Source organism: Oncorhynchus kisutch, linkage group LG14 (assembly GCF_002021735.2).
Source record: "Oncorhynchus kisutch isolate 150728-3 linkage group LG14, Okis_V2, whole genome shotgun sequence".
NCBI lineage: Eukaryota > Metazoa > Chordata > Actinopteri > Salmoniformes > Salmonidae > Oncorhynchus > Oncorhynchus kisutch.
In genome coordinates this window covers 73,043,849-73,068,612 of record NC_034187.2, presented here as the reverse complement: position 1 = coordinate 73,068,612, position 24,764 = coordinate 73,043,849, and the positions used below count along the sequence as shown (strand labels likewise).

General features: G+C 41.2%; 1 protein-coding gene across 6 annotated transcripts; it reads left to right on the top strand.

The window, feature by feature from the left end:
- The first annotated feature begins 245 nt into the window (after positions 1-245).
- Positions 246-24,421, top strand: LOC109903379 (pyruvate dehydrogenase (acetyl-transferring) kinase isozyme 2, mitochondrial-like). 6 transcript variants are annotated; one of them, XM_020500045.2, is made up of 12 exons: positions 246-325; positions 454-707; positions 1,427-1,568; positions 8,755-8,826; positions 9,290-9,474; positions 11,868-11,957; positions 12,565-12,642; positions 14,784-14,860; positions 14,963-15,061; positions 15,367-15,480; positions 18,900-19,013; positions 19,535-24,421. In XM_020500045.2, the coding sequence occupies exons 2-12, from the start codon at positions 593-595 to the stop codon at positions 19,676-19,678; spliced, it is 1,230 nt and encodes a 409-aa protein (XP_020355634.1). In that variant the 5' UTR covers positions 246-325; positions 454-592; the 3' UTR covers positions 19,679-24,421. The 6 variants fall into 6 exon arrangements, 4 of the variants coding, with proteins under 4 accessions (XP_020355634.1, XP_020355636.1, XP_031644768.1 ...); XM_020500047.2 differs by lacking the exon at positions 11,868-11,957; XM_020500046.2 differs by having other exon boundaries at positions 272-707.
- The last annotated feature ends 343 nt before the right edge of the window (positions 24,422-24,764 follow it).

Genomic DNA, 24,764 nt, shown 5'->3' with positions numbered 1-24,764 from the left:
CATCTACAGGCCATTTAGAGAAGTGTACGGCGACACTGCTGGGGTATCAGATTTAGATTTATTGCCAATATATTTTTTTATATATACCGGTATATAATATCATAAATAATACGTAAATTGGATTTGATGTTTTTTCTGTTCGCAAATGCTTATTTATTTCTGAGATGCGTTGGGGGCAATTATTTAAGATCAAAACCGATAAAATCCCGCCCCAAAACTAGCGTAGTGCTCTTTCATTGGTCAAAGCCAATGCCAATCAAATCCAAACTTCATTAACAATATAGAGGTCGGTCTTGGGAGGAGCGTTCGTGATTTCTGAAATATTGTAAGTAGTTTATTGAACGTTTATGAGATGAACATACATTGGGCACTGTTCGGGAAATGTATTGTGTTTCATTGTAAATGGTTTTGAATATGTCAATTTAACGCCTTAATATTGTCCTTGGTGGCTAGCATTGGTCAACTAGCTAACGTTAGCAAGCTTCTTCAACGTCTGCGAGACTGGAGCTTGCTGCTGGTGACAAGAAAGGGCACCCTGGCCTGACACAACAATCCGACTGTCTCGGGACTTCTATTTGAATTTGTTGCAACCATGAAGTTCACGCAATTTTTGCTAAGGAACAGCTCCATACCTAAACAAGCACTAGTGGATCGGTTTTCCAAGTTCTCCCCCTCGCCGCTGTCAATGAAACAATTCATAGACTTTGGTAAGTTTTCATCCCTGTCCTGTCAATAACACGGCTAAACAATAATACTGTCCACGTTTATTCTGAATCCATAGAACAACAAGTACCACTGGTTGCATTTATCAAAGTAGCTAGAATGTTTGTTGTTGTGCATTCACTGCTGTCACTGACCAGTGTACTGTACAGTATGTGCTCCCTGATCACAGATGAACTCTCTGCTGAAGCTTTGATTAACATTCTTCCAGCTCTATTCTTCCTTATCATGTTACTGCTGTAAATGGATGTAGCTGCCTAACCAGACTGGGATTCCCATTATATTTCCCTTCTATCATGACGCCTGAAATTAGAGAATGACTGCAGTACAGTAGTTCAAAATGTACATACTTTGAAATTGTATCAAACACCTAATGATGGGATGGTTTGGATTAAAGCAAGGAGAAATAAATACCCGGTTCATGCTTTACTCTTAGATGGCACTTGACCCATGTTCTTGGGTGAAAACATGACATAATACAGCTGCCAAAACAAATCATTTCAAGATCTTGACATTGTCTTAAACATTTACACAACAGTATATGTACTGGATGACCTCCTGTCTTGTGATATCTCTGGGACTGAAACGGGGAGGGACTACCTGAACTGGTCCAATGAGAAACCAACGCTTGTTTTCCATTGCATAACATTTTGCTACGGTATACCCCCAATTAGTACAACGCAGATGTGTTGTCATGTGACTACAGGCTCGGCCAATGCCTGTGAGAAGACGTCCTTTGTGTTCCTTCGTCAGGAGCTTCCTGTCCGGCTGGCCAACATCATGAAGGAGATTGACTTCCTCCCTGACAAGCTTCTCAGCACCCCTTCACTACAGTTACTACAGAGCTGGTACAGTAACGTTATAACACCCCTCACTACAGTTACTACAGAGCTGGTACAGTAACGTTATAACACCCCTCACTACAGTTACTACAGAGCTGGTACAGTAACGTTATAACACCCCTCACTACAGTTACTACAGAGCTGGTACAGTAACGTTATAACACCCCTCACTACAGTTACTACAGAGCAGGTACAGTAACGTTATAACACCCCTCACTACAGTTACTACAGAGCTGGTACAGTAACGTTATAACACCCCTTCACTACAGTTACTACAGAGCTGGTACAGTAACGTTATAACACCCCTCACTACAGTTACTACAGAGCTGGTACAGTAACGTTATAACACCCCTCACTACAGTTACTACAGAGCTGGTACAGTAACGTTATAACACCCCTCACTACAGTTACTACAGAGCTGGTACAGTAACGTTATAACACCCCTTCACTACAGTTACTACAGAGCTGGTACAGTAACGTTATAACACCCCTCACTACAGTTACTACAGAGCTGGTACAGTAACGTTATAACACCCCTTCACTACAGTTACTACAGAGCTGGTACAGTAACGTTATAACACCCCTCACTACAGTTACTACAGAGCTGGTACAGTAATGTTATATCACCCCTCACTACAGTTACTACAGAGCAGGTACAGTGACGTTATACCACCCCTCACTACAGTTACTACAGAGCTGGTACAGTGACGTTATAACACCCCTCACTACAGTTACTACAGAGCTGGTACAGTGACGTTATAACACCCCTCACTACAGTTACTACAGAGCAGGTACAGTAACGTTATAACACCCCTCACTACAGTTACTACAGAGCAGGTACAGTAATGTTATATCACCCCTCACTACAGTTATTACAGAGCAGGTACAGTAACGTTATAACACCCCTCACTACAGTTACTACAGAGCTGGTACAGTGACGTTATAACACCCCTCACTACAGTTACTACAGAGCAGGTACAGTAACGTTATAACACCCCTCACTACAGTTACTACAGAGCAGGTACAGTAATGTTATACCACCCCTCACTACAGTTACTACAGAGCTAGTACATTAGCTATTATATTCTACAAGTGTCTGGAACTCTATTGGAGGGATAGGACACCATTTTTCCAAGATAAATCTCATCATTTGGTGTTTTGTTGATGGTGGTGGAGAAAGCTGTCTCAGGCGCCACTCCAGAATCTCCCATAAGTGTTCAGTTGGGTTGAGATCTGACTGAGACAGCCATGCCATATGGTTTACATCATTTTCATGCTCATCAAACTATTCAGTGCCCAATGGCCTGCCCAGCATTTTTATACATGACCCCAAGCATGATGGGATGTTAATTGCTTTATTAATTCAGGAACCACACCTGTGTGGAAGCACCTGCTTTCAATATACTTTGTGTCCCTCATGTCCATTATCTGTAGATCTGGGACCAGTCTAGCTTACCTTGGAGTTGAGCTGCAGGCTAGAGATTAAGATGGTATGGTGTTGATGTTCACTGTTTGTTGTGCCAGAGGAAATGGTTCGAATGGGTTGAAGTATTCATCAGCTAGCTAGACTCCTTTCACCTCACCTTTGTTGATATTGATTATTGAACTTGATCATTGCTCTCTACCAGTGCTTGAATTGGACTTAAATAGGTGCCGGTACCCATTTTGGGTGACGGTACAGTTTTTATTTAGGTAAAGGAACTCCACAATACTTTTGAGCTAATATTCTTTAAGTGGTGCAGGAACTCAAGCTGTAGAACATTTGAGGTTCCGGTGAGCTCCTTCCCAATTCAAGCACTACTCTCTGTGCTAGTCTGAAATATATATGATAAATGCCTTATCTTGAACAACCATATACTGTAGGTGATATTGCCTATTCCAACAGACTCTGTAGGATGTTATTATCCTGCCGGGCACACCAGCATGTAGACTATCTTACTGAACTACTCTGGCCCAGTGAGAGGTATGAGTGCATAGCCTGCAGCCTACAAGGCAGGGTGCCAGCTGTCTGTGTCTCAGATCTCTGTCTGTCAGTTAGGCTGCACATGTGTACAGAGAGACAATGTGGCCTGGAACATTGTCATGTCATCACAGTGGAACAGGGGGCCGTGTGAGACAGAGTCATCAGAAATATAGCCGCCATGAAAAATGGCATGCGAACATCCACGAACATCTCCTTTCTCTTGATCACATTGAGGGAGAGGTTGTTGTCCTGGCCTTACACTGCCAGGTTTCTGACCTCCTCCCAATAGGCTGTTGCATCGTTGTCAGTGATAAGGCCTACCACCTTTGTGTCGTCAGCAAACTTAATGATGGTGTTGGAGTCATGCTTGGCCACGCAGTCATGGGTGAACAGGGAGTACAGAAGGGGACTAAGCACCCACCCCTGAGGGGCCCCCGTGTTGAGGATCAGCGTGGCAGATGTCTTGTTGCCTACCCTTACCACCTGGGGGGCAGCCTGTCGGGAAGTCCAGGATCCAGTTGCACAGGGAGGTATTTTGTCCCAGGGTCCCGGGCTTAGTGATGATCTTTGAGGGCACTATGGTGTTGAACGCTGAGCTGTAGTCAATGAACAGCATTCTCACGTAGGTGTTCCTTTTGTCCAGGTGGGAAAGGGTTTTGTGGAGTGCAATAGAGATTGCGTCATCTGTGGCTAAGTTGGGGCGGTATGCAAATTGGAGTGGGTCTAGGTTTTCTGGGATGATGGACAATGTGCATCGTCTGTATTAGTGAGTGAGTGACAGTCAGAGGGATTTGTCATTTGGAAAAATGGTTACTTGCAATTGTGTTCTCTTATTGAAACAACATACTTTCCTAAAATAAATGGTGCTAGTGATATCTATGATATGTTACTTCACCATTTTCGAGAAATTAATTTGTCTATTTCCTAGATGGGTAAAACCATCAGATAACTACTATGTAATGGCATGTCAGTTGAACCTCTGAAATAGGGCAATAACTTATTGTTAGTAGAGGTCGACCGATTAATCGGAATGGCCGATTAACAATCGGAAATCGGTATTTTTGGACACCGATTTGGCCGATAAAAAAAAAAAAAAGTATTTATTTTTTACGCCTTTTATTTAATCTTTATTTAACTAGGCAGGTCAGTTATTTTCAATGACGGCCTAGGAACGGTGGGTTAACCGCCTCGTTCAGGGGCAGAACGACAGATTTTTACCTTGTCAGCTTGGGAATTCAATCTTGCAACCTTCCAGTTAACTAGTCCAACGCTCTAACCACCTGATTACATTGCACTCCACGAGGAGCCTGCCTGTTACGCGAATGCAGTAAGCCAAGGTAAGTTGCTAGCTAGCATTAAACTTATCTTATAAAAAAACAATCAATCAATCATAATCACTAGTTAACTACACATGGTTGATGATATTACTAGTTTATCTAGCGTGTCCTGCGTTGCATATAATCGATGCAGTGCGTATCATTGCTCCAATGTGTACCTAACCATAAACATCGATATGCCTTTCTTAAAATCAATACACAGAAGTATATTTTTTAAACCTGCATATTTAGCTAAAAGAACTCCAGGTTAACAGGCAATATTAACCTTGTGAAATTGTGTCACTTCTCTTGTGTTCATTGCACGCAGAGTCAGGGTATATGCAACAGTTTGGGCCGGCTAATTTGCCAGAATTTTACGTAATTATGACTTAACATTGAAGGTTGTGCAATGTAACAGGAATATTTAGACTTATGGATGCCACCCGTTAGATAAAATACAGAAAGGTTCCGTATTTCACTGAAAGAATAAACGTCTTGTTTTCGAGATAATAGTTTCTGGATTGGACCATATTAATGACCTAAGGCTCGTATTTCTGTGTATTATTATGTTATAACTAATTCTATGATTTGATAGAGCAGTCTGACTGAGCGGTGGTAGGCAGCAGCAGGCTCGTAAGCATTCATTCAAACAGCACTTTTGTGTGTTTTACCAGCAGCTCTTCGTTGTGCTTCAAGCATTGCGCTGTTTATGACTTCAAGCCTATCAACTCTCGAGATTAGGCTGGTGTAACCGATGTGAAATGGCTAGCTAGTTAGCGGGGTGCGTGCTAATAGCGTTTCAAACGTCACTCGCTCTGAGTGGAGTTGGAGTGGTTGTTCCCCTTGCTCTGCATGGGTAACGCTGCTTCAAGGGTGGCTGTTGTCGATGTGTTCCTGGTTCGAGCCCAGGTAGGAGCGAGGAGAGGGACGGAAGCTATACTGTTACACTGGCAATACTAAAGTGCCTATAAGAACATCCAATAGTCAAAGGTTAATGAAATACAATTGGTATAGAGAGAAATAGTCCTATAATTCCTATAATAAGTACAACCTAAAACTTCTTACCTGGGAATATTGAAGACTCATGTTAAAAGGAACCACCAGCTTTCATATGTTCTCATGTTCTGAGCAAGGGACTTTCTTACATCGCACATATTGCACTTTTACTTTCCTCTCCAACACTTAGTTTTTGCATTATTTAAACCAAATTGAACATGTTTCATTATTTATTTGAGGCTAAGTTGATTTTATTGATGTATTATATTAAGTTGAAATAAATGTTCATTCAGTATTGTTGTAATTGTCATTATTACAAATAAATAAAAACAATTGGCCGATTTAAAGAGTATCGGCTTTTTTTGGTCCTCCAATAATCGGTATCGGCTCACAGATTACTGCACCTGTACATAGCCCACCTATAATTTAGCCCAAACAACTACCTCTTTCCCAACTGTATTTAATTTTAATTTATTTATTTATTTTGCTCCTTTGCACCCCATTATTTTTTATTTCTACTTTGCACATTCTTCCATTGCAAAACTACCATTCCAGTATTTTACTTGCTATATTGTATTTACTTTGCCATCATGGCCTTTTTTGCCTTTACCTCCCTTCTCACCTCATTTGCTCACATTGTATATAGACTTGTTTATACTGCATTATTGACTGTATGTTTGTTTTTACTCCATGTGTAACTCTGTGTCGTTTTATCTGTCGAACTGCTTTACTTTATCTTGGCCAGGTCGCAATTGTAAATGAGAACTTGTTCTCAACTTGCCTACCTGGTTAAATAAAGTTAAAATAAAAAAATTAAAAAAATCGGCATTGAAAAATCATAATCTGTCTACCTCTAAAGTTAGTCCCAAATTGCACCCTATTCCCTACATAGTGCACTACTTTTGACCATTGCCTTATAGGCCCTTGTCGAAAGTAGTGCACTATATTGGGAATAGGGTAACATTTGGGACACTACCGCTGTGATAGATGACCAGTACAGAACCATACTGTATGTGCCGACGTTATTGGCAATGTCATGGTACGGCAGATATTTATAAACTGGGTCTAAATGTAGCTGTCTACGTCATCGCTACTCTATTGAGGCTATTTTCATATCCAGGCTGTGGCTTTTTCCATCAACAATATTGATTTGGCGTTTATTTCGCTTGGGTAGTGGTGACTGGCATCAACAAATGTTACAGGTAAACTTTGTAATTCAAGATAGTTAGTTTAATGTATCTGTTAAAGTATGTAGCCAATGCAACAGCTGTGTTAGTAGAGTGGGAGGGTTCAAGGTCAATTGGTGGACAGAGGGTTTGAAAACAGTCAGCCACTCTGATCTCTCACCTACCTTCCTGACTATCTGCAAGTCACTGAAGTCAGTACAATTTAACTTACAGCTTCACAGCCTCTTAACCAGGCCTTAATAGTGACTCCTCTGACCAAACTAGTCGGCTGATAAGTAGGCTACTAAAATGCTTACTGGTTTAACTTAGGAGGCCTTCTTCCACTAGGTCAGAAGTATTTAGGGTTTGCTGTACAGAGAGAATATTCAGGTTTTGAGAGGATGAAAATTGTGAGGAATGTTTTTACATCGGAGGGAACATAATGGCCCAAATGGCACCCTATTCCCTATTTAGTGCACTACTATTTTTTACCAGGGCCCATATGGCTCTTGTCAAAAGTAGTGCACTATATAGGGAATAGGCCTAGTCTGCGTGTCCCAAATGGCACCCTATCTCCAGTCACAAGTAGCCCTAGTTATTATAGCATGTATAAACACACCCCGTGGTTTCCATGGTCACTACAAGAGAGTCAGAGGCCGTTCCCAAATAGAATTCTGAGATTTCCAACCGTGGAACTCCAGGAGTCAACGAGGAACTCCAGGAGTCAACGAAGAATGGAACAGTCCAAAGTGATTAGCTGAAGGAAAGAAGTGCCCTGGTTTTTGGCTTCTATTGGCCACATTCTCAGGGCAGAATTCAATGGAGACCTTTATTTTGGCCCCACTTTGAAAGAAACTTTAAAAGTTTAATGAAGCATTAATATAACCTTTTATTATGCTTGTAGATACTTCAGAAATCATTCATTCATAAGAAAATGTCTTGCTACACTTCCAAGCACATTTCTTATAAATGCTTAATGATTGCTCTATCAAATCAAATGTATTTATAAAGCTCTTTTTACATCAGATGTCACAAAGTGCTTATACAGAAACCCATCCTTAAACCCCAAACAGCAAGCAATGCAGATGTAGAAGCACGGTGGCTAGGAAAAACTCCATAGAAAGGCAGGAACTTAGGAAAAAACCTAGAGAGGAACTGAGGGGTGGCCAGTCCTCTTCTGACTGTGATGGGTGGAGATGATAAGAATACATAGATGACCAGTAGTGTCAAATGATAATCACTGGTTGTAGAGGGTGCAACAGGTCAGGAATAAATGTCAGTTGGCTTTTCATAGCCAAACATTCAGAGGTCGTGACAGCAGGTCCGGTAGAGAGAGAGAGAGTTGAAAACAGCAGGTCTGGGACAAGGTAGCACGTCCGGTGAACAGGTCAGGGTTCCATAGCCGAAGGCAGAACAGTTGAAACTGGAGCAGCAGCATGACCAGGTGGACTGGGGACAGCCAGGAGTCATCAGGCCAGGTAGTCCTGAGGCATGGTCCTAGGGCTCAGGTCCTCCGGAGGGAAGGAAGAGGGAGATAGAGGGAGCATACATAAATTCACACAGGTCACCAGGTAAGAAAGGAGAATTACCCCAGATATAACAGACTGACCCTAGCCCCCCAGCACATAGACTATTGCAACATAGATACTGGAGGCTGCTTTAAGAATACGCTGTATGAATGCCCTATAAAGCCTGATGTATTAGTGTTTCCCTGTGTAAACTAACCAGTCTTCTGTGTTGTATTCCTACAGGTATGCAACAAGTCTGATGGAGATAGTGGGCTTCCTGGAGAAAGAGCCCGATGATAAAAAGATCCTGAAGAAGTATGTCAATTACACAGTCACATCCAGCAGATAGGTCTTGCACGTCTCATTAGATAACTGAGTCATAGTTCATTCAGGAAAGGAAAGATAGTCTTTCTCTAAGCTCAGCCCATTAATAGCTACTTCCTTTAACTGAATAATATATTGATTATTATCTGTAATCTTAATCTGGAATGGACATGATCTGATGGATAAACACTTCAACCATAACTCTGGCTGTACTGCATACAGAATAGAATGATTTACAGGCTTTTGCAAAAGATGGTTTTGAGTTGGTAGCAACCTTGCAGGTGTTAGTGAATGACTGGATGAACGGATGGCTGGATGATGAATGAATGAAGTTTGACATCTATCTACCCAGCTACGTATCTTAGGTTCCTTTCATGGTAGCGTGTTGGAATGTGCCGAGTTGTGAACCTAAGACCCAGCATTAAAACCCCTTTCCTGTCCTGTCTCCCCTCAGGTTCACTGAGACGCTGGTGAACATCAGGAACCGCCACAACAACGTGGTTACCACCATGGCACAGGGGGTGGTGGAATACAAGGATGCCTTTGGCTCCGACCCTGTGACCAATCAGAACGTCCAGTATTTCTTGGATCGCTTCTACATGAGCCGCATCTCCACACGCATGATCATGAACCAGCACTGTCAGTATACAATACTAAATATACACTGAGGGTACCAAGCATTTGGAACATCTCCCTAATATTGAGTTGCACCCCCCCCCCCCCCCCTTTTGCCCTCAGAACAGCTTCAATTAGCTGAGGTATGGACTCTACAAGGTGTTGAAAGCCTTCCACAGGGATGCTGACTCCAATATGTCAAGTTGGCTGGATGGCCTTTGGGTGGTGGATTATCTTGATACACACGGGAAACTGTTGAGTGTGAAAAACCCAGCAGTGTTCTTGACACACTCAAACCGGTGCGCCAGGCATACCCCATTCAAAGGCACTTAAATCTTTTGTCTTGCCCATTCATCCTCTGAATGGCACACATATGCAATCCATGTCTCAATTGTCTCAAGGCTTAAGAGTCCTCCTTTAACCTGTCTCCTCCCCTTCATCTATACTGATTGAAGTGGATTTATCAAGTGACATCAATAAAGGATCATAGCTTTCACCTGATCAGTCTTAGTCATGGAAAGAGCAGGTGTAATGTTTTGTACACTCAGTGTATACCATACTACTATAATAATATATTAATATACAGTGCATTCGTAAAGTATTCAGACCCCTTGACTTTTTATGTTACAGCCTTATTCTAAAATGGGTTAAATTGTTTTTTCCCCTCGTAAATCTACACACAATACCAAATAATGCCAAAGCAAAAACAGGTTTTTAGAAATAAAAAAATAAATAAAAAATGTAATAATGAAATATCACATTTACTTAATTATTCAGACCCTTTACTCAGCGATTACAGCCTCGAGTCTTCCTGGCACGCCTGTATTTGGAGTTTCTCTCCCATTCTTCTCTGCAGATCCTCTGTCAGGTTGGATGGGGACCATCACTGCACAGCTATTTTCAGGTCTCTCCAGAGATGTTCAATCGGGTTCAAGTCCGGGCTCTGGTTAGGCCACTCAAAGACATTAAGAGACTTGTCCCGAAGCCAATCCTGCGTTGACTTGGCTGTGTGCTTAGGGTTGTTGTCTTGGGTCCTGAGCGCTCTGGAGCAGGTTTTCATCAAGTATCTTTCTCTATGTTGCTCTTTTCCTCGATCTTGACTAGTCTCCCAGTCCCTGCTGCTGAAAAACATCCCCACAGCATGATGCTGCCACCACCATGCCTCACCGTAGGGATGGTGCCAGGTTTCCTCCAGATGTGACGCTTGGTATTCAGGCCAAAGAGTTCAATATTAGTTTCATCAGACCAGAGAATCTTGTTTCTCACGGTCTGAGAGTCCTTTCGGTGCCTTTTGGCAAATTCCAAGCGGGCTGTCGTGCCTTTCAGCGAGGAGTGGATTCCATCTGGCCACTCTACCTTAAAGACCTGATTGGTAGTGTGTTGCAGAGATAGTTGTCCTTCTGGAAGGTACTCCCATCTCCACAGAAGAAGTCTGGAGCTCTGTCAGAGTGACCATCGGGTTCTCGGTCACCTCCCTGAACAAGGCCCTTCTCCCCTAATTGCTCAGTTTGGCCAGGCGGCTAGCTCTAGGAAGAGTCTTGGTGGTTTCAAACTTCTTCCACTTAAGAATGATAGAGGCCACTGTGTTCTTGGGGACCTTAATGCTGTAGACAATTTTTGGTACCCTTCCCCAGATCTGTGCCTCGGCACAATCCTGTTTCGGAGCCATACGGACAATTCCTTCGACCTCAACTGTGTCTGTCTTTCCAAATCATGTCACATCAATTGAATTTAGCACAGGTGGACTCCAATCAAGTTGTAGAAACATCTCAAGGATGATCAATGGAAACAGGATGCCCCTGAGCTCAATTTCGAGTCTCATAGCAAAGGGTCTCAATACTTATTGTAACGTGGTAATGTTGAACCCAAGAACAGAGAATGAACCAGACCAGGAAACGGCGACCTGAGAAAACGTAAAGACTTTACTTGGAAAAAATAAACAGAACAATACAGGAAACTCAAAAACCAAAACAATAAACACTAGTACTCAATCTACACGGGGGAGACATACAAGAAACTAAATCCATGAGCTAACAAAAGGGAACAGAAAACACCTCTCTTAAAGGGGAAGCAATAATGAAATAAAAAGAAACACCTGGGTAACAAACAAAGTCTCTAGGGGCGTCTCTGCCGCCCTCTGGTACCCGGCGGAACCATGACACTTATGCAATGCATTTGTTTTCGCTTTGTCATTATGGGGTATTTATTTAGATTTTTATATATATATATATATATATATATATTTTTTTAAGCAATTTTAGAATACGTCTGTAACCTAACAAAATGTGGAAAATGTGAAGGGGTCTGAATACTTCCCGAATGCACTGTATACCATACTCAAAAGTACCATTGTGACGTGTTTTTGAATCGGCATCCAGGTGTGGTTATTACCACATGAGTTTCATGTACCTATTCAGCTCTCATCTTTGATGGAAGCGCCAACCCCGCCCATCCCAAGCACATTGGCACCATCGACCCTGACTGCGCCGTGACGGAGGTGGTAAAAGGTGCTGTCCCTCATCAGCTACAACATGCCACACAAACACACACTATACTTAGTCCCTAGATAACAAGCTTGATTTACAGGAGTAATCTCACCATCTTTCTCACTGCTACAGTAGGTGGTTGTGAACATGTCTGAACATGTCATCCTAGAAGTTGTTTGAGCTGACATCAAAATAACATAATTCTTGATTAGTGTAGGCCGGCTCTGGCCCAACCCATCAGTTTCTGTGACCAATCAGAAACGGTTTGAAGAAGAAGCTGCAAAGGAGGGAGGCAAATCCAGACTCCTCTTGGAGAGGAAAACTTTAGTGGGCGTGGCGTTGGGCCAGAGCGATGTGGATTGGTAGCCAGGCAACCTTTTCACCTTGAGATCTGCACAGAATATAAATTCTCCTGTAATTTTAAACACAGTAGAAGATGTGTGTAAACGTAATAATTTTTAAATGGATACAGAGACAGACGGTTCTCCACCTGTCCCTGTTGCTACATGTCATTTTGTCTAGTTTATTATTCTACTTTTGTAACGGTTATTACATTTAGTTGTTATGGTAACTAGATTGAATGTCAGTGTACTACAGTCCTAGTCTTGTTTTGTCTGTCTGTTCCCAGATGCCTTTGATAGCTCCAAGATGCTCTGTGAACAGTACTACCTGACCTCGCCAGAGATTGACCTCACACAAGTCAACGGTAAATCACATTCTATACAGGGTTACAGACCTTGGTTCAGGTCATATTTGTTTCCCTTCAAATACTTTAGCTGCTCTTGATTGAGCTGTAGTAGCTGCTCTTGATTGAGCTTGCTTGGCTCAATTGATCCAATAGAATAGTCCCAGAAGTATAAACCAGCCCAGCTGGCACTGCTGATGGGCTCAATCAAATGCACAAAGTATTTGAAATCTTTCAAATACTATTTGGAGTCAGGTCTGTTTGATACAACATTATGCAGTCACATGTTGTATTGTGCCAATCGAAAGGAGAATGGCCAGAGAATCTTGAAGCTGTTTCTAGTTCTCCTATTTCCAAAATAGTAAAATTTGGGAAGCAAGTGGGGGTTGGTAGCCTAGCAGTTAAGAGCGTCGGACCAGTAACCTAAAGGTCAATGGTCCGAATCCCCAAGCCAACTAGGTGAAAAATCTGTTGATGTGCTCTTGAGCAAGGCATTTAACCCTAATTGCTCCTGTAAATTGCTCTGGATAAGAGAGTCTGCTAAATGACCAACAATTAAATCAAATCAAATCAAATTGATTTATATAGCCCTTCGTACATCAGCTGATATCTCAAAGTGCTGTACAGAAACCCAGCCTAAAACCCCAAACAGCAAGCAATGCAGGTGTAGAAGCACGGTGGCTAGGAAAAACTCCCTAGAAAGGCCAATACCTAGGAAGAAACCTAGAGAGGAACCAGGCTATGTGGGGTGGCCAGTCCTCTTCTGGCTGTGCCGGGTAGAGATTATAACAGAACATGGCCAAGATGTTCAAATGTTCATAAATGACCAGCATGGTCGAATAATAATAAGGCAGAACAGTTGAAACTGGAGCAGCAGCACAGTCAGGTGGAAGTTGAAACTGGAGCAGCTTACATCTTAAATGTAAGATTAGGTTTACAGAAACAATCTGCAAGGTCATATTTGCATTGTCATTTGAGGTTTGGCCAGGTTTCAGTTAAGTTTATTTATCTGCGAGTGGGTTGGGTATTCTTGATCTCGCATTCAATTCCTCTTTGTCTACTCAATTTGGGGCGCAATTTGCTAAGTGTGTGTGTTTGTTTGCACAGGCTAGACTGTGTAAGTGTTGTTCAGAGATATTTAGTGGTGTTCAGAGATTGTGTTTTCTGTATCTGAGGCACACAGACTTTGAACCACAGGCAGCCATGTCTACAGAGAACCATTCATTCATACATGTCAGTTACATAGAAGTCAATAAATATTGAATGTATATCTGTGTATCGCCCCTGTGTAGGTTATATGTGTCGCATGAACAGGATAATAGCCAATAGCACCACTTCAAAAGTCTAACCATGACAAATAATCATCTTTGCCTAAACTAGATCAAATCCAGATGTCATTTGGTGCCCAAACATACATCCCAGCCATAAAATAGCATCACCTACATCTAATACATTACATTGGGATGTTGAACAGTCACATTAGAATGAATGATTCATCATAGCTTGCCTTTGGTCAATGTGCACCAAATCAATCCCCACCAGTTTATCTGTCTCCAGTCAGCAGCAGTGGAACAGAACAGCAACAAGCTACATGCTCAGTCTTGTCACCGGGAAGATTTCTCTCAGGGAAGCGTCCAAGTCCAACTCTTAATAATAAACCTCAGTTCACCCAAATTCAGCTATTTAATAGTCACCATGTTAAATGAGCCATAAAAACAGGAAAACAAGGTCTGTTCATGGTCTTGGTTGGTAGTAGCCTTGTCCCCAGGGCCCAGTTTTTCCAAGGCATCTGTCTGGATTTCCCCTATCGAATAGGATTCAATGCATAAAAATAGAAGGAACAAATTGTTGACTTGAATGGGGACTCCCATTATATTTATATGCATTGAATCCTATCCGATATAGACGATAACTTTAAAAAAAACTGGGCCCTGGCTATCAGAAGTGGCTGGTAACGAGATTAGGTTGGCAGAAGAGTAAATTCTGAATTTGATAGTGGTTATTGAGTTGAGTTGTGCATGTTATGCATTTGCAATAAGATGTGAAAGTTGCTTTTGGTTTCTATTAACTTCTATTCTCAGTTGTGTATGTTATACATTTTCAATAAGTCTTAAGTCATGTTTGCTTTGGAGTCATTTGGAGTAATGCTCAGTGTTCCTCAGCCAAAGGTCCTGACCAGCCTCTTCGTATTGTCTATGTTCCTTCCCATCTCTACCACATGCTGTTTGAGCTCTTCAAGGTACACCAAACATGTCCTTACTATGTCACTTTTATTTATATGACCTCAATTTGATTCATATTACTTTGTCATTTTCTCAAGCAATGGTTGTTTTGTTTCCAGAACGCCATGAGAGCAACAGTGGAGACTCATGAAATGGCCCTGCATCTCCCGCCGGTCAAAGTCCGAGTCTCACTGGGCAGTGAGGACCTAACAATCAAGGTAAACAAAGGCTCAGAGAGTATTAACTGTCCACCATCACAATGAGACATGACACATTACATTACCAGCATACAAAAGGTAGTGCATGCACATCCAACATCCTTCCACACATGCAGGTTGGAAATAATACCATGGGACATAGACGCCTAATGTGTACAGTTGAATGTGTATATTTGTCTATGAGTACGTACAGTATTACTATAGATTTCCTCCTAGGTCCTAATATGATATTTGGGGAGACAACAGGAAGATCGGCTGGAACCGAGAGTGGATCAGATCTGTAACGTTGTTGTTGTTGTTTCTAGATATCAGATCGAGGAGGCGGAGTTCCCCTGAGGAAGATAGAGCGTTTGTTCAGTTACATGTACTCCACCGCCCCCAGCCCCGTCGATATTGACAACAGCCGCAATGCACCACTGGTAACACCCTGTCCTGGTGCCATTTAAACTATATAGTTGAATAGTGCATTCGGAAAGTATTCAGAGCTTGACTTTTTCCACATTTTGTTACGTTACAGGCTTATTCTAAAATGTATTAAATCATTTTTTCCGTCATCAATCTACACATGATACACACTTAAATAACATCCATCTGATGCATCTGAATGTGGGAAGACTCATCATGTGACCAGCTTGTGATAGAGCCCAGTCCTCATAACCTAGCTTACTACTCCACTCTGTGGTCCATCAACAGGCATTTTTTTATGTATTTTTTATTTCACCTTTATTTAGCCTGTTGACGGGGTAGGTTCCCTTTTGGGAACGACCCCTCCCACGTTCAGCTGGAACGGTGGCGCACGGAATGCAAAAATATTCTTAGAAATATTTAACCTCCACACATTAACAAGTCCAATAGCTCAAATGAAAGATAAACACCTTGTTCATCTAGCCAGCAAGTCAGATTTCTAAAATGTTTTACGGCGAAAACATAGCACATATTTATGTCAAACCACCACCAAAGACACAGCTAATTTGAATAGCCAAAAAATGCAATCAACAAACGCAGGATTAAAAGAAAAATATTTCACTAACCTTTTGAAAATCTTCATCAGATGACAGTAATAGGACATGTTACACAGTACATTTATGTTTTTTTCAATAATATGCTATTTATATCCAGAAATCTCTGTTTACAATGACGCCATGTTCACAAAATGCTACTCAAATGTCCGGAGAAATGATGATAGCTCCGGCAGATAACAAGCAATACACATCATAAACTTTGACTAAATATACATGTTCTACATATAGATAGAAAGATACACTTCTTCTTAATGCAACCGCTGTGTTACATTTATTTTTAACGTTACAGAATTCGTTCACTGGGCTATAATATGAGACGGCGCTCAGAAATTAGCATTATGTCTCCTCTATCTCGGGAGTCCACAGAAACCCATAATTAACACATAAATATTCCCTTACCTTTGATGTTCTTCGATCAGAAGACGTGGAAGGAGTTATACTTACCAAAAACTGCGTTTGGTTTTCAAGTCTGTGTCTTTAGGTTATCAAACGCGACAAATTCCGGTTGAAATGCAGCCAAAATTCTAGTGGATGCGCATCTAAACTTCAAAATTACATATTATATGTCGACTAAACTGGTCAAACTAAGTGCAGAATCAAGCTTTAGCATGTTCTAAACATGCAAAACAATCCTTAGCTCGAACAGACAAACCGAAATCGTTTGGTCAATCCTGGAAGAAAGAGAGCTCCGGACCCGACGCGCGCATGAAAGTACATGTATTTCGCGTGACCCGGAGGTTTCAGCCCGCCAAAACTCGAGGGAGCGCGCGATTCTCACAATGAGAGGCCCCACTGAAAGGAGACATCGCGCTGAAGAGATAGGAACTGTTCCCAGATCCGTAGCTGGTTGGGAAGGGTGGGGGCGATGACGTCAAAGTTGGCCCAACTTTCATGATGGCAAGAGAGAGTTTGGGAGAATGGCTGCCCTGAGAGTTCTGCTTTACATACAGACATAATTTGAACGGTTTTAGAAGCTTTAGAGTGTTTTCAATTCAATAATTATTATTATATGCATATATTAGCAATTTTTGACAGATTTTTTTTGTTTACTATGGGCACGCAATTCCTCCAAAGGGGGCAGTAGTCAGCCCTATCTTTAACAGGTTTTTTAACCAGGTAGGCTAGTTGAGAACAAGTTCTCATTTACAACTGCGACCTGGCCAAGATGAAGCAAAGCAGTGCGACACAAACAACAACACAGTGTTACACATGGAATACACAGTCATATAACCTAACCTACCACTCCAGACCCTTTACTCAGTCCTTTGTTGAACCACCTTTGGCAGCGATTACAGCCTCGAGTCTTCTTGGGTATGGCCCTATGAGCTTAGCACACCTGTATTTGGGGATTTTCTCCCATTCTTCTCTGCAGATCCTCTCATGCTCTGCCAGGTTGGATGGGGAGTATCGCTGCACAGCTATTTTCAGGCCACTCAAGGACATTCAGAGACTTGTCCCGAAACAGATCCTACATTGTCTTCTCCCCAGTCTGATGTCCTGAGCGCTGTGGAGCAGGTTTTCATCAAGGATCTCGCTCTACTTTGCTTCGTTCATCTTTCTCTTGATCCTGACTAGTATCCCAGTCCCTGTTGCTGAGAAATATCTCCAAAGCATGGATGCTGCCACCACCATGCTTCACCGCCAAAGAGTTCAATCTTGGTTTCATCAGACCAGAAAATCTTGTTTCTCATGGTCTGAGGTTGCTTTTGGAAAACTCCAAGCGGGCTGTCATGTACCTTTTACTGAGGAGTGGCTTCCGTATGGCAACTACCATAAAGGCCTGATTGTTGGAGGGCTGCAGAGCTGGTTGTCCTTCTGGAAGGTTCTCCCATCTCCACAGAGGAACTCTGGAGCTCTGTCAGAGTGACTATCAGGTTCTTGGTCACCTCCCTGATTGCTCAGTTTGGCCAGGCGGCTAGCTCTAGGAAGAGTCTTGGTGGTTCCAAACTTCTTCCATTTAAGAATGATAGAGGCCACTGTGTTCTTGGGGACCTTCAATGCTGCAGAAATGTTTTGGTACTCTTCCCCAGATCTGTGCCTCGACACAATCCTGTCTCGGAGCTCTACGGACAATTCTCATTGCTTCCTTTTTGCTCTGACATGCACTTTCAACTATGGGACCTTATATAGACAGACAGGTGTTTGCCTTTCCAAATCAGGTCCAATCAATTGAATCTACCCCAGGTGAACTCCAATCAAGTTGTAGAAACATATAAAGGATGATCAATGGAAACAGGATGCACCGGAGCTCAATTTTGAGTCTCATAGCAAAGGGTCTGAATACTTATGTAAATAAGGTATTTCTGTTTTTTATTTCAAAAAAACGGTTCGCTTTGTCATTATTATTGTGTGTAGATTGATGAGTACATTTATTTATTTAACGTAACAAAATGTGTAGGGGAAGGGGTTTGAATACTTTCCGAATGCACTGTATACAATGTATACTATATAATGTATACAATTAACCTAAACTACTGGCAGTGTAGTTTAACAGACCGTATAACTTGATTTAAGCCTATGACTTTGGCAGTTTGGTCACATGTTAGAGAGAAATTTATTTTTCAATTGAATCAAGCGCCTGCTGTTTATTTTATCTCAGCTAAAATGTAAACCGCAACCGAGTCTATACTGACTAAAATGTCATCTGTGAGCCAACAGTAGTGAACACGGTTGTAAATAATCAGAATTACAAAATGGACTGGACTGTTCATTCATTGCCCTGGGTTAAAAGTGTAACTGAGTTCTTGTCTACTACTGTACTGTGATTGTTCAGAGTGAGTTTAACTCTTTGTGTCCCTGGCTCTGGTTCTCTGTAGGCTGGTTTTGGCTATGGTCTTCCCATCTCCCGTCTCTATGCCAAGTACTTCCAGGGAGACCTGCAGCTCTACTCCATGGAGGGATATGGGACGTCAGCTGTCATCTACCTGAAGGTAACACTTCTACGCATGGAATTTATTAGTTCAACAGTAACTTGTTGTCGTGTTCTACATCTAAACAATGATGGTGTTTTTGAAGTATGTAGGTTCATTTTCAATATTGGATCACGTGCAACAGTATGGCTCACAGAGTTATAATGTAAGCTCACTCTGTCCTATTCATTCAAAACATACCATTATGTTAAACATGGTTACCTAGTACCCAATGCTCATGTAATTCCATTACCCACTTAAATAACTTCCATCTGATGCATCTGAATGTGGGTCATGGTGGAAGACTCATCATGTGACCAGCTTGTGATAGAGCTATATCCTCATCATCTAATTTACCACTCCACTCTGTGCTCCATTACCAGGCCTTGTACTTATATAACCTAACCTACCACTTCACTCTGTGCTCCATTAACAGGCCTTGTACTCATATAACCTAACCTACCACTCTATTCGGTGCTCCATTAACAGGCCTTGTACTTATATAACCTAACCTACCACTCCACTCTGTGCTCCATTAACAGGCCTTGTCCTCAGAGTCTGTGGAAAGACTTCCTGTTTACAACCAGTCAGCCATAAGGCATTACCAGACAAGCAATGAGGCAGATGACTGGTGCATGCCCAGCAAGGATCCCAAGAAGCTGGGGAAGTATGAGAGGAGAAGTTAACCAAACAGATGGAGAGAGAGAGCTCAGATAACATGAGGAGCAGGAGGAAAGAAAGAAGAAGAAGGGGGTTGACTGAAAGGAGGAATGGAAGGATGATTCATAATCAGAAACTGACAGAAGGTACCCAGTTGTACTGTGTATGTGCGCGTGTGTGAGATATCTGGATTCTTCGCAATGGAGATTCTCATCCAGCACTTGAAGTGGAGAAACACATTCAGGTTGGAGGCGTTTCAATGGCAATACCAGGATCTCTATTCAAAACCAGGATCTCTACCAGGATCTCTATTCAATACCAGGATCTCTATTCAAAACCAAGATCTCTATTCAATACCAGGATCTCTATTCAATACCAGGATCTCTATTCAATACCAGGATCTCTATTCAATAAGTGACTGTGAATGTTACAGTCAGAAACAGGGCCATAAACTACTCACAATCACATCTCACGTTTTGGTTTCATTTAGCCACACGTTTCAGGTATTCATTTCACTCACTTATTGTAACATTATGACACTGAAGCAGTGTAAAAAAAACTAGCATTTTGTTTAAAAGGTGTATTTTAGTTTGTAACTGATCATTTAATTTATTAAACGCCTGAATTTGGTTATACAGTGATATAAGCGGCAGGGTAGCCTAGTGGTTAGAACGTTTGACTAGTAATCGAAAGGTTGAAAGTTCATACCCCCGAGCTGACAAGGTACAAATCTGTCGTTCTGCCCCTGAACAGGCAGTTAACCCACTAGGCCGTCATTGAAAATAAGAATTTGTTCTTAACTGACTTGCCTAGTTAAATAAAGGTTAAATAAATAAAAAGCTGCACTATCACAGTAGTATTGTCTGTGATACTACATTTTAGATTTTGTATCTAGTGTTCTCTAAACTCTTCACTTACGGCTACAGTATCCAGCTAGAACACTGAGCTCCATGGACGCAGATAGATATAGTGTGTCAGTCAGAGACATGTCAAGGCCATGCTGTCAGTCGATGGGTTTTCTCTGGTTACCCTTCTACTACAGGATGTTCTATGGGTACATAGTGGTCAACAAATGTTATTTTCAACATACTATGTAGACTCCATATAGTTTCAACTCTGAGCATTTCACCTTTTTGTTTTTTACCGCTTACAAATATTAGACAGACGTTTATCTCCAATGGTTTTTGCGGCCTAAAAGGAATTTAGTAGAATCAACTGTAAATCTTGGTGACTGATTTTTATGTTCCACCCTCACTTGTTGAATAAGACAAGAGCTCAAACAAAGGTCATTCATTCAAGGTTTCCTATGAAGACAGAAAATAGATATTAAAGACATTGAGGTATCTAGTACATTTACTCTAAACCAAGTCCAACTGAGTTTAAGTATAAGTTATGTGAATATTGAGATACATTTTCTATCATTCTGTTATATTTTTCAATGACTAAAATGATTGCATTTTAGAGGCCGGAAAGGTCTTTTATACATGAAGTATTTATTGAATAACGTTGTGTGCCAGAGAGCAAAATGGGAGTATTATCACATTTCTGTGATTAGGGACACGGTAAGACTGAGTTGAATCAAATGTTTGACTGGTGCCCAGTGTGGGTATTCTTTGATGTGTTAACTGGGGCAGTCATTACACCATTTCATTTCCTGTATACACTAAATAGTCACTATTATTACACTCCTTAGCAATAAGAAATCACATAAAAGACTATGTACACTTACTAACATTTAATCCAATAACAGCTAAGTATTTGTAACTAGTCAATATTTGTATGTGTATTGAAACAAAACAAAAATAGTTTGAGACTAACACTGAAGTGCCAAATTTTATTTCTCTCTTTCTGGTTTTTAACATGTATGGTTTTAAATCACACGATCTCGGGATGTTGAAGGCATTTCATATCACCGTAAGTGCTGTGATGTCATATTAAACCGACCTGGGAGGAGCTATCTATCAATGGAAGTTGCTGATTGGACCTCACACGGTGGGCGGAGTCCTAATTTGAGATTATTGCACATAATTTATTATTGTTGCCGTGAATAGATGATTTACCAATATACATTATTTGGGTTATGGGCAACCATCTAATGTCAGGATTTCAGTCTAATTGAATTCTAACTGAATAACAATAGTGGTTATCTGCTTATTTTAAGCATCTTTAGGTTGTTCAATAAAATGCAGCTCTTTATGTAGTGCTCACTCTGCCTTTTGTCCCTCTGCCAGTGCCTTCAGAAAGTATTCATACCCCTTGACGTATTCCACATTTTGTTGAGTTACAGCCTGCATTCAAAATGTATTAAATAAATAAAACATCTCACCCATCTACACACAATACCCCATGATAACAGTGAAAACATGTTTGTAGAAAGTTTAGCAAATGTATTTAAAATGAAATACAGGAAAATCTCATTTACACAGGTATTCACACCCATGTTTCAATACATTGTAGAAGCACATTTGGCGGCGATTTCAGCTTTGAGTCGTCTTGGGTATGTCTGTATAAGCTTTGAGTCGTCTTGGGTATGTCTGTATCAGCTTTGAGTCGTCTTGGGTATGTCTGTATCAGCTTTGAGTCGTCTTGGGTATGTCTGTATCAGCTTTGCACATCTGGATTTGGGGATTTTCTCCCATTCTTCCTTACAGATTTTCTCAAACTGTTAAGTTAGGCGGTGAACAGAAATCTTCAAGTCTTTCCACAGATTTTCAATAGGATTCAAGTCTGGGCTTTGGCTGGCCTACTCAAGGACTTTCACATTCTTGTTCTGAAGCCATTGCAGCGTTGCTTTGGCTCTATGCTTGAGGTCGTTGTCCTGTTGGTACGTAAATCTTCGCCCCAGTCTGTTGTTTGCACTCTGAAGCAGGTTCTTAATGATTTGACTGTATTTTGCTCCATTCATTGTTCCCTGTATATCCTTAAGTCTCCCAGTCCCTGCCACTGAAAAGCATCCCCCATAGCATGATGCTGCCACCACCATGCTTCACAATAGGGATGGTTTTCTTTTACACATAGCACTTTGCATTCAGGCCAAATAATAAATGTGTCTCATCAGACCACATCATCCTTCAGCCTTATGACCTGTCTTTCACGTGCTGTCGTATGCCTTTTTCTCAGGAGTGGCTTCCGTCTGGCCACTCTCCCATAAAGCCCAGCTTGGTGAAGTGATGTAGAGACTGTTGTCCTGGTGGCAGGCTCTCCCATCACAGCCATTGAACTCTGAAGTGCTGTCTGACCAAGGTCCTTCTTGCCCAGTTGATTAGTTTGGTCAGCTCTAGTCTAGATGGAATAAAATATGGAACTATTTTCCAATGATGGAGACCACTGTGTTCTTGAAAACTTTCAACACGCTAGAAATAGTTTTATACCCTTCACCAGATATACAGTGAGCTTCATTTTGTTGTTTTGGCTCTGTGCAGACTGTCAGGTTTAATTTGAAGGTATTTTGATCTACATATGGTGAACCGTCCCATATTCATAGCATGCAATGACTACATCAAGCTCTACAAACTGGCTGGATGCATTTGCTATTTGTTTTAGTTGTTTGATTATCTTGTGCCCATTGGAAAATAATGGTAAATGTATTGTGTCATTTGGAGTCACTTTTATTTTAAATAAGAATAGAATATGTTTCTAAACATCCTAACATGTTTTACCTCCCCTGATATTGTAATGGTGAAAGGTTAGCATGTGTTGGGGGTATGATATTTGTGCATGCTTGGAATATGGGACCAAATACTAAACTTTTGACTATTTAATACACAAGTGAATTTGTCCCAATACTTTTGGTCCCCTAGAATTGGGGGAACATGTACAAAAAGTGATGTAATTTATAAACGGTTCACCCTATGGATGAAAATACCCTCAAATTACAGTCGGCACTTTAACCTCCATAGTCATTGTATCATTTCAAATCCAAAGTGCTGGAGTACAGAGCCAAAACCACAAATATTTCATTATCTCAATACTTAGTTTTTAGGCATACAGTAAGCTCAATCTCAGCGATCCTACAGTTCCTTGGACTTCATGGTATAGTTTCTGCTCTGACATGCCCTGTCAACTGTGGGACTTCTATAGACAGGTGTGTTTCTTTCTAAATCATGTCCAAACAAATGGATTGGCCACAGGTGGACTCCAATCAAGTTGTAGTGACATCTCAAGGATGATGGAAGGACATTTGGATGCACCTGAGCTCAATTTGGAGTGTGTGCAAAGGGGTGTAAATTTGATATTTCTATATTTCATTTTCAATAAATTTCCCCAAAATGTATAAAAACATGTTTTTACTTCATCATTATGGCGTATTGTGTGTAGATGAATGAGAAACATATTTAGATTCATTTTCAATTCAGCCTGTAACAACATAATGTGGAATAAGTCAAGGGGTATGAATACTTTCTGAATGTGCTGTATGTGCCTGCAGTGCTTCCATTTAGCAGCCTTTGCAAGTGCTTCAGTCAAAGTGATTATGGTAACAACAATTTCTATCTACTAACTACAGTATTGATTCACTCCTGTATACATTTGTTTTTTAGATTTGTTTTTCATTAAAAAAGGACCTGATTTTTAAGGGTTGATGATCAATGTTTTCCCTCATCGCTATTATTTGATCCTATCATGTTGTCAAGGCCGATTTGTTACAAACTGAATCAGAGGGGAAGGTTCTGACAGTACAGTCAAGTTTACCATGTGGATAACTGATAAGAACTACCAACTGTCACAACTACCATCGCTGAACACAGTATAATAAAAAACATTTAAAACACTTTCACTTGTTATTATTGGACTAACTCCTGTTCTGACATTCTGTAACTAACCTCCTAGTCTCCTCTTACTGACAGTCAGTAGTGAACTTGACCTCTGGTACCTTGACCAAGCCTCATCCTAAAGGCCTCTCCAGTGCTGTACTGCCAGGCTACCCGCTTCCCATGTGTGTCTGAGAGTGTTGACAACACACACAAACCTTTTGCTTACATTTCACAGAGTGCAATCAGTTGATCTAACCTTAGCATAAAAAGAAACATCCTCTCACTGTCAACTGTGTTTATTTTCAGAAAACTTGTTTAAATATTTGTACATAAGATTCAACAACTGAGACATAAACTGAAC

Excerpts from the sequence above, each read along its gene's own strand:
- LOC109903379 (XM_020500045.2), top strand. The coding sequence starts at position 593 with ATGAAGTTCACGCAATTTTTGCTAAGGAACAGCTCCATACCTAAACAA. Across the intron at positions 1,569-8,754 it reads CTACAGTTACTACAGAGCTG|GTATGCAACAAGTCTGATGG; the intron begins GTACAGTAACGT and ends GTATTCCTACAG. Across the intron at positions 11,958-12,564 it reads CGTGACGGAGGTGGTAAAAG|ATGCCTTTGATAGCTCCAAG; the intron begins GTGCTGTCCCTC and ends GTCTGTTCCCAG.